This window comes from Dunckerocampus dactyliophorus, chromosome 7, assembly GCF_027744805.1.
Source record: "Dunckerocampus dactyliophorus isolate RoL2022-P2 chromosome 7, RoL_Ddac_1.1, whole genome shotgun sequence".
In the NCBI taxonomy this organism is placed as follows: Eukaryota; Metazoa; Chordata; class Actinopteri; order Syngnathiformes; family Syngnathidae; genus Dunckerocampus; species Dunckerocampus dactyliophorus.
The window spans coordinates 1,716,775-1,727,674 of NC_072825.1; the positions used below are offsets into that span (position 1 = coordinate 1,716,775).

Genomic DNA, 10,900 nt, shown 5'->3' on the forward strand with positions numbered 1-10,900 from the left:
TTTTTTTTTTTTAAATAGCGTATGAACGTGGATCGTGTTTATTTGGTGTATTAGAGCTATCTATCGGTGCTCTGGTGCATGTGTCTGTTACTGTAGTTATTACTGCTACCAGTAGAGGGTGCTGTATGCTCATGTGAGAGTTGAAGTGGTCCAGTTGTCTCAGTAAATAGAGAGCCACAACAGTCCTGATTGGCTAAGGGAGAACACGCCCATTGTGTTCTGTGTTCTGATTGGCTGTAGACCATTGTCAATCAATCTCTTTCATGCAGGACTACCTCATCATACATGCTGAACGAACACTGTAAAGGAATATTTGGTTCATGGAGGACGAGGAGGAGGAATATGTTTCATCAAGGACACAAAAACGCTACAGCGTTTGACTGGGAGTTAAATATGTCCGTCACTTAATTTCTAAGTAAGGTGATCATTAAAATTCAAACAAAATTTGAACTTTGAGAGTATTTCAACAAGAGAGAAATGTGATCAAATGTTAAGGCCTGTGTGTATAAAGTGTGTAAAGTGTATGGTGGGGTGTTTCACAGCCTGGAAGCATAATGATGGAAAACAAACACTTATTGCGGGCCATTTTGGGAACCCATCCCCCGCGATAAACGAGGGAACACTGTGAAGTACAAATATTAAAAGTCCTACTTTGTGGAAATACACTTAACGCAGTCGGGTCTGGAACCCATTAGCTGTGATAAACGAGGGATGAGTGTATATATAACTTGTTAGCATATCTACACTGGTTGGTGTACAAAATGCTAAATATCAAAGTGGGACCCGTATCCTTGGATTTTACCGCATGCGGCCCTCACTGGGAAAAGTTTGGACACCCCTGCTCTAAGGAATTATTAAACCCTTACGGACTCCCACGGTGGATTTATGGTTGTACGTTCACACAGGGGGCAGTGATAACGTTCAAATGCTGTGTGCTTAGAAAAGAAAGCGTGATATCAGCATGCGGCTAAATGGTATCTTTTTCAATTTCAAAAATTCTGTTTTGATCAAGCTGTAGGACAGTGGACAGTTTCATTTGAGCCAATTCTATGACTGGAACCCCACTGCCTTAAATAGTATCGTAAACAATTGGAGGATGCGCGGTGGGCTACATTGTGGTCATCTACAGCCATGAGTTTCTATTTATTTATTTAGTTATTTTTTTTTTGGCAAAAGCTAAAATAGTAAACAAATCTCAGGTAGCACATTCTGTTCAAGTTCTGAGGGTCCCGTGTCCTATGTTTAGCAACAGTTTCCTTTTTGGAAGCCCCCTCCCGCCGCCTCCTCCAAGCCCATCTGAATGCTTCCAGGATGCCAAACACATTCCCGGGACGCCACCCGCACCGGAAGCACGTCAACAAGCTGACAGAAAGTTTGCCACCATTGGCGACGACGACAACATCCGGCATCCAGGCGTCCATAAACTGTGGAATAATTACGTCTGCTAAGTGCAAACTTACGCAGAAAGATTATGATTGAATAATTATTTAAGCAGGATTACACAAAAACGAGAAAAACTGTTTCGTAAAAAGACGGCATGTGGCCCAAGGAGGAAGGAGGGACTTACTCTGTTCGCCATTACAGTCCACTTGCAGCCACTGCACATTACTGCCACCTAAAGGACTGGAGCGGAATAACCTGTCTTCATTTCTCAAACAAGTCAGGTGGACACGTTGTTCAGCCTTGGTGGAGGTTTAGGATCGACTGTTTGTGTTTGTGTTTCTGTAGCAACACAGCAGAAAGAGGAACACTGGGAATAAGGCCGCAGTGTATCATCACAGGCCTTAATCAGCCTCGAGACGGTCTCATCCTAGCGCGACATCGCTGTGTGGCGGCACGACCATCTGTGACGTCTAACAGCCGTCCACAGACAATAAAGCCACACTTTTTAGCAGCTAGTCCTGCTTTATGAGGAAGGCCAAAAAGACCCGACGAAGCTGAAAGGAACTTTTCATTTTCATTTCTGCTATTATATACAGTATTTAACAAAGTGGTGTTCCTGCGTATCGCTGTATCAGGGGTGTCCAAAATGCAGGCTTGCGGCCCACAGCTTGTTTTTTTTAATCGCCCACGGCACTTTCCTAAAATTTGATGAATGAAGAAAACTAAAAAAATAAATGAAAAAACTGAGAAAAGATATAATGTAACAAGAAAAAGCTGAAACTACTACAACTACTACTACTACTACTACTACTACTAATAATAATAATAATAATAAATACACCTTTTTATAACATTTTTTATTTCTTTTAATATTTTTACAATATTTTTTTTACATATTTTCTTTCACAAATTATTACATAATTATAATTAAAATTAAGAAAAACTTACAATTAAAAAAGTAAAAAAAGGTGTGATGTAACAAAAGCTGAAATATTAATACTAATCCTTTGTCACCCGTAACACAATTTTTCTATATTTTTTAAAATATGTATGAATTACGACATAATTATAATTCAAATTAAAGAAAAATATACAATGAAAAAAATAATGTAAAAAAGGTCGAATGCAACAAAAGCTGAAATGTTATTACTACTAATAATAAAAATAATACACTGTATAGTAAAATCTAGTAAAATTAAAAAAGATGAAGACATATTATTTTAAGTATTTATCTTATATTGTTTTTATGTTTAGAGCATATCTACATGGGTTGGTTTTAGCCTGTAAAAAAAAAATCAAAATCAAAATCTCTCTTTTTCAGTATGCAGTCCTCGGTGGAAAAAGTTTGGACACCCCTGCACTGGCTGGATCCCGCGTGCCGCAAAATCAACACAGTATGTACCTCAACAAACAAACAGGGAACATCTGCTGCTTTTTGAAATACGCTCAGAAAATGGGGAGTTGGGGTGTTCATGTAAATGTGTGTTACAGGGCGGGGCCTGTCTGGTTGGAGGCTTGCCCTCCCCAAGGAGCCTAAACGTGACATAACGGGCAACATGGTGAGTCACACACACGTACCCAGCAAGAACGTGACCTGCAGCAACATCGCCTTGTTTGACATTCCCACCTTGATGCTTACACAGTCGCAGTTACTCACAACCGACCATACAATGCCGATACAAAGCCCCGCCTCCTTTATCAGATGCACCTCCTACCTGGCTTTAAGCTCCTTGTACTCCTCCTTGACCTTGCCCAGCTCCAGCTGCAGGCGCGCCCGCTCCCGGGCCACCTGGTCAAGGGTCTTGCGGGCGTCAGCCAACTCGGTCTCGTAGGCCGCCTTGATGCCGCTGAGGTCACGGCTGACGGACGACTCGGACTCGGAGATGCGCAGGCGCAGGCCGGCGTTCTCGGTCTCCAGCGAGCGCACCTTGTCGATGTACACGGCCAGCCGGTCGTTGAGGTTGCACAGGTCCTCCTTCTCCTGCAGCCGGGTGATGCGGGCCGGAGAGGCGGCGCCGCGGCTGCTGCGTTTCTGGCTCGGCGTTTCCATGACGATGGGCGCTGATGGGGTGAGTCACTGGCTGTGGGAAGAAGACAATAAGAGTTTTTTTATTAGTTTAAAACTTTCCACCAGGTTCAGATTCCACTGAATGAAACAATCCTTTGCCTGCTGTTCTTATCTTTACGACCATCATGATTCCACAAAGGAAGGCTGCGCACGCTTCCTGCCCAATTTGCTCTTATTTTCACTCATCTTGATGAACCTCCAATGGTTGCAGGAGTCGTCCTCATACGAGGAGACCGTTTTCCATTTCATCCTAAACATCCTTCCTTACATCGACAAGTTCAATCAGCTGTGATCATGTGACCAGCATGCTGACTCATTCCTAAATAAGGGATTCCCTAATAAGGACACCAAAGACTTTGATAGTAACAAAAAATAATTAGAGGTCCTTTTTATGCCGTCACGGCTGAGCGGGCATTTCCTGCTCAGCAGAATTTGTCAAATGCCCACAAGGTTAAGTTCCTTCATCGTGCAGGTTTAGCCACACACATTCAACTTACAATAGAATCCCTGCTCTGTATTAAATATAACACACGTCTCAGAAAGAAGAGGGAACCGCGACACACAAACCACGATGGAGTAAAGCTACGCTCTAGCTGTGTGTACTGCTGGTAAAGGGAGACACATTTGATCCAAGAGGAGACTGAGGGCTAAGCTAGTGTTTGTTTTGGTCATGGCAAATATGCTCGCCCAATCACTACCCCCCCCCCCGGAAAACACACATGAGCAAGAGTCTTATTTATATCTTATTATCTCTTACGTCTACTATGTTGTATAATAGGAGTGTAAAGGTGAGCATGGGGGTGTTATTTCATGTCTAGAGGTCTCTAATCATGTTAAACATCGGATTTAGAAGGTTTTCTATGCTCAAACTACGAAAATATTGCATTTATCAATAAGGACCACTACATCGTGGAAATTACCTATCAATCCGTGATAAATGCTTTTCATCAAACAGCAACAATACAAGTAAAAGCCATTAGACGCATTATTTAACATGAATAACACGGCAGTGTGACGAAAGGAAAATGATGCCTTCAGGGACCCGGGCAAACGAACAATCATCATCATTATCATGACACTAAATGGCGGGAAAGCCCACTCCGATGAGCTGAAGAGTGAGCCCACACACCATCGATCCTCCCGCGGTGAGACGTGCACGTTGGTGTGGGTGGGCCGGGTCAGGCTCACGTGCGCGCACACGCCCCCACAGCGGCAGCAGCAGCGAAGTGGTGAGTGCACTCCAGGCTAACTCGCCACACGTCAAAAGTGAGCTCTCCTCAACACGGGCGTGCGGCTTTTAACAGGTTGCACTCCTCGGAAAGCACGAGCGCATTATCAACATGATACCCGACAAAGTTATTCCCGGCCCCTCCCCGCCGATGGAAAGCTCTCTGCAGACTGCCTGAACAAGTTTGGCAAGAGGAGCAGAGTTGCTCTCTTGAACAAAACGTGGACCTTACCTCCTTTTCCTGCCGGGAAGCTCTCAGGAGCGGCCTGCTGCAAATGGAGGTTTTCTAGTAGTGTGTGTGTGTGTGTGTGTGTGTGTGCTCGCTGCTGTGAGCGTGCACGTCCTGAAGAGGGTGAAGAAGAAGTAGTAGTGCTGGAGGATGCAGTCTCGCTCACTCTCGGGCTGCGTGTGTGCGCGTGTGTATATTTGAGTGTGTGTCTGGCTGGCAAACTGCGCTCATGTAGCTCCTGCTCGCCGAGGCTGAGGGAGGGAGGGGCCGGAGCACCACAGAGGGGAGGTGGGGCGCCGAGGAGGAGTCAGACTTGGCTTGGCTAGAGTGGGTGTGTGTGCGTGTGCGTGTGCGTGTGTGTGTGTGAAGCAGCTGTTGAGTTTTATCTCTGCTCAACTTGATGATCCTCTCGCTCGCTCACAGACACGCTGACCTCAGTAGACGAGATGACACCAGTTAGACCACGCCCCCTATTCAACGCGTGTGAATGAGCAAAAAAATAAAAATAATAAAATTCCCATTGAGCTAAATTAAGATGAGATTTGGAATGATCCGTTCCAGAGTCAATATGCCACCATTAAGTTGGACATGGGGCGTCCTCAATCACGCTTGTGGCGCCCCCTTTGGGTTGTGGTGAAAATGCTTTGGAGGACATGCTAGCGTGCATGTAAATACAGATACATCCTTAGACAAAAGCTCAAAGACTGACTGAGCTGCTAAGTCCCACCCCTGATGTCCTCATGTTGAACAAGTGTTTACAAGCGTAAAAATAAGCTCATACTAACAGTTGAATCCACTTTAAAACACTCAACGTTTAAAGCATTAAGGCTTTGAAGAGTTGAGGTTCCACTGTAGTTTACTTCAAGGTACTATTACCTGATGGTGTGCAACAGGGGTCAATGTTAGAACCCTTTCCATTTGCACCATATGACAGCTAAGCATTCATTTTATTACATCCCGGGATGCACCTTTTCCAAGTCGAGACCCACTTTTATTTACTTCAGACAAAGCAAAACTACAAAAAAGTAATCTTTTTTCATGTCCAAAGTGATTTGTACCGAGGAACTGAAAAAGATCATAAAGACGACATGCACACAAATGATGCATAAATTAAAAATAAATGCCAAAATTGAAGTAAACAAGGCCACAAAATGACATATTTGACTTATAATTGTGCAATGAGTGTGTACTAAGGAGGATGATACTAAAATATTGCTCAAAGCCAGACATGGGTGGTAGATGACATATTTCTGTGTCCTTTGACAAGCTGTCTTGACAAGCCTTGAGAACGACTGATCTAAAAAGTACCTACGCTGATGACACATTCTTTTCTAGCACCTTGTAGTTGGGTTTGTGGAGTTAAGGTTTATTCACAATGATAGTCAGCTGCTATTAACGTATTTTCCGGACTGCGAGTCACCTCTTTTCATGGTGTGGCCGGTCCTGCGACTTACAGCCAGGCTACCGGTACTGTACATAAAAAACATCACAAACCAAGCAGTGAACATTACCGCTCTACGCTAGCGTGAACATTCAACAGACTGAGTGATGTGGGATGAGATCGTGAACTTGGTGAACTTGCATAGCGGTAACTTGCTTGTTGGACTCGCTGGCTTGTGATGTTAATTTAGCTTATCCAGCCTTCCAGGAATGTTCCTTATGCTAGTTTTCTATATAATTACAATAATGTTCCTCTCTCTCCACCACAATACTGTTAATACAACGCATGCATGTCCTCACCAAGGAGGTTTGGGTGATCCACTGAATCCAAAGAGGCAAAACAAGTACAGAATCTGTCATATTTCCATCCCGGCCAGGTAGCAGTGGTCCAATAATCCCCCTGTGACATCTTCTTCAACGTTTCAAAGCCTGACTCATGACAAGGAGATGATTCTGGTCTTATATTTGTTCTCCCGGGGTGGAGTTGATGGAATCACAGGTCCAATGAAGTGCTCTGTCTATGTGTGTGTGTGTGTGTGTGTGGTTAAATATGGACCGAGACGGCATCCTGGTTTGGGTCTGGTGGAAAGCAGTCGTCAGTTTCAAAGAACCTCCTCCTCTTCATTTTTTGTTTTCTTTCCATGGATTTGGATTTCCATGGAAGTGCTGCTCAGCCACGGGTGTCAAACTCAAGGCCCTGGGGCCAGATTTGGCCCACCACATTGTTTCATGTGACCTTATGCCAGGAAATAATGCACGTCAAAAAGATTTTTTATTTTATTTTATTATTTTAATGTATTTTAAAAATATATTTCTTATTTTATTTATATATTTTGATTGGATAATTATTTATTATTTATTTTAATGTATTTTTTAATATACTTGTATATATTTTTTAATTTTATTATTTATTTTATTTATTGTAATTTTTGAAAACTTTTTAATGTACTTATATTTTTTTAGCATTTTATTGTATTTGTCTTTATATTATTTTATTTTATTTTTAATAATAATAATAAAGTAAGTGAATAAAAAATATGATTATTATTATTATTACTATTAGTATTATTCATTATGATGTATTATTGCGCTACAATTTGGAAATTAACCATATTGAATTATGTATTCATTCTTATTCTATTTTCTTATTTCTCTTTTCTGATCTCTACTGTCTTACCTTGGTTGTTTTATTTTCTAATTAAGTTTATGAGGACATTTTTGGAGAGCTGCTCAAAACGTGAATTTCTCTTGGAGATGAATCTAAATAATAATCCGACATAAAATCATTTATAATGAAACATAAAAAAGACAATCTTTCTTGCTAAATGTATTTGTTCTGTCAATTTTTAGAGATTTTTTTGGGTCAAACCCCATTAAAATGAATTATTCTGCTCGGCACCTTGGCTTCTTGTCGGTAAAACAATACAAAGTGAAAAAGCTAATAATGAAATGTGCCGTAATATTACGAGACGGTCATGTATATGGCTTCACAGTTACAGGTGGCCCTCTGAGGACACCCGTGGTGAAATCGCGTGTGACGCCCCCGTAAGTCAGCTTCTTTAAACAACAAAGCCGTTGAGACCGAATCAACAGCGCCTCTGCTGGTTGCAGCCGGTAGTGCACTCCGATTGCTGGAATTATCCTGGCAGTCTTTAAGCTGTGAAAGTGTATGAAAGTAATCATAATCATGCGTCACATCAGGAGATGTGGAGCGTTTTTTTCTAAGCACATCATGCAACACATCAGGCAAGGTGAGTAGCGAGCGCGACTTCACAGTGCAGCATTCCAGGCAGACACAAACCACAAGGCGTGTCCGTGGTGTTCTTCCTCCACACGGCCTGACAGGAATGTCAGCACAGACAAAACGTGTGTTTGTACAGCGTAAGAAGATGTTAATGACAACCTCACCTCCTACTTGCACTTGCACACGGAACAAAGAACTTTTCAGCCCGCTCCTGCTCAGGTATTCCACTTCACATTCCCCGGAAGCATCATTCAAGTGTCATTCAGCAATGCCACGCCGTACAATTCACCAGCAAAAGAGCTCTTTGTTGACACGTTAATGATTAAACATGGCTGGGAAGCATATCTAAGTCGTCACAATAGCAACGCAATGCACAAAGAACATGCGGGTGACATTTGCAATGTGTTATCTTGGCTGAGTGACTTTCCTTTCCTGGGCGGGGGCCCACGATGGAGGGTGTGGACCTTCAATCACACACACACGACAATGTCTCATTCCCAGGAAGGAGCTCAGGGAAACGGGACAACGTTGCGTAAACCTCAAATGCTGGCGGCATCTAATCTTTGTGCAGCCGATAAGACTTTTAGCAGATAAAGTCCAAGTGTTTACGCGTGTGATCTCTTACGCTGCGTTCACACTTGCGGTTCCGTCGCTGGTCCGGACTCGTGGTGCGGTTTGCTTGCCATACACACAGGACGTTTTGTCACGTGACCAAAGGCTGCTTCACTGCTAAAGAACATGTGCGTAAAGTCACGATGCACCAAGCCACACGTTTTTATTTCCAATCACGATATCGGAATTTGAATGGGCCAATACCGACGCTATTCCCATACCAAAGCTCTGATATTCTTTTAGGTACATTTGCTGATATTCTTCTAGCGACGTTCGCTGATACTCTTTTGGCAACGTTTGCTGATATTCATCAAGATACAGTATTTTGCTGATACTCTTCTAGCTATGCTCTTTCAGCTACGTTCGATGATACTCTTGCCCATGTTTGCTGATACTTTTCTAGCTGCGCTCAATGATAGTCTTTCAGCTATGTTTGCTGATACTCTTTTGGCTACATTTGCTGATGCTCTTCTAGCTATGTTTGCTGATATTCTTCAAGATACGTTCGCTGATACTCTTTCAGCTACGTTTGCTGATGCTCTTCTAGCAACGTTCAATGATGCTCTTTCAGCTATGTTTGCTGATATTCTTCAAAATACGTTCACTGATACTCTTTCAACAGCGTTTGCTGATATTCTTCTAGCCACGTTCACATTTGTCATGTTTGGTGCCCACAAAGGTTCGGATGATGGCGTTCACGCTTGAGCAAAGGAAACGTAGTCGCACAGCAAACGCAGAAGTGTTCCTTTTAGCCAAACTAAACACGACACGTGTGAACGCAGCCTTACTTCGGAATTAAATCAACTTCTTAAACGTTTGCAAGCCAAAACACCAAAAACACACAATAAACTGCTCATCGATTCATCAATAAAACAACAGTCGTAGGTTTTCTTAGGCAAATCACCAACAATCCTCGTTAGTATTAAGGTGGATTGGACAGATTACTTCATCTAAAGCCGTTAAAATGACTATTCCGTTCATTCAACACAAACTAATCCTCGTTTACAGTCAGTCTTTTTTTTTACACATTTCAATGTTTGTAGAAGAACATTCAAATACAAATTGTTTAACCCAAGAGAGGAATATTCAAAATACAGTACAGTGCAAACATGCAATATGTACATTGTGCATAAAAACAGCTTCACTAATGCTCTAACGATATTGTTGCATGGCGAAAGAGGGAATACTTTTTTAATATTTGATATTTATTTGGTTCTATTTGGCTTGAAAAAATATTTTTACATACATACTTTTACATATAAATCCTTTAAAAAGGTGTTTGGACAGATCTAGATTTATATTTAAATTTGTAATAAAATTTAGTTTTCTCAACTGGAAAGCAAATAAGGCAAATTACTTACTAAATTTAAATTGTAATTTTTTAAAAATAAAATCAAAAACATTTTTTATTATTATTATTAAAATTACATTTTAATTTGAAAAAATACTTTAAATTACTCTAAGGCATATTACTTTTTACAATTGTATTGGTCATATTTTATTTGTTACTTTTATTTACATATTCCTTATTACACTATTTTTTTTCAATTTTCATTTACTACCTTTTAGTGTTGGGGGATACCAGAATTTCCTAACCAAACCAAACCAAACTTATTTTAAGTAGTTCAGTTATTTCTTTATTTATTAGCGTTTTATTAATAGTTCTATCCTTGCTAGTCACAAATACTGTCTGAAAACACATCACCCTGTGCTTCTTTGGCGCCCTCTGCTGGTCACAACTCGGTCATTGCACCCAAAGAAGGCACCACTAACGAAACGCCACCAAGCGGCCGGGAGGCTAAACTACAATGGGGGCGAATGTAGCGACATGAGAGGTGACTGAGTTCACTTTGTTGCTTACAAACAAGCCCAGTCGACGCTTGTAAAAGCAGCTAGGAACCACTGAAAAAACGGCAACACGAGGACACATTTGAGTGAAGCGCTTACCTGATTTCTCCGGGAAGTTCCTTCATATGATTTAAACCACGCGCCCTTCAAGCGGACTTTCCCACGCAGTGACAGTCCAGTGTGGCGTGATACGAAAGACCGGAAAGGTTTCCGTGTGAAGAAATCCAACAAAACACCGAGCCCTGATGGAGCTGAGCTGCTTTTCAACAAGTTTCCACCTACACACAAACAAAAACACCAACACCAGCAGCTGCACACAAACACCGCGAGAAAGGAGGACGACCTGCC

The 10,900-nt window shown here is 41.8% G+C and overlaps 1 protein-coding gene across 3 annotated transcripts in view; it reads right to left on the bottom strand.

Moving 5' to 3' along the window:
• The window catches only part of LOC129184809 (lamin-A-like), a 36,707-nt gene extending 25,807 nt beyond the window's left edge, over window positions 1–10,900 (bottom strand). The window contains exons 1-2 of one of the 3 annotated variants that reach the window (XM_054781161.1): window positions 10,652–10,900; window positions 3,099–3,464 (exon numbers count right to left, since the gene is read on the bottom strand). In XM_054781161.1, coding sequence (XP_054637136.1) covers window positions 3,099–3,433 — 335 coding nt within the window. In that variant the 5' untranslated portion in view covers window positions 3,434–3,464; window positions 10,652–10,900. Of the gene's footprint in view, window positions 1–1,567; window positions 1,705–3,098; window positions 3,465–4,911; window positions 5,189–10,651 lie in introns of those variants that run through there. The other 2 variants (XM_054781160.1, XM_054781162.1) reach the window with 2 other exon arrangements.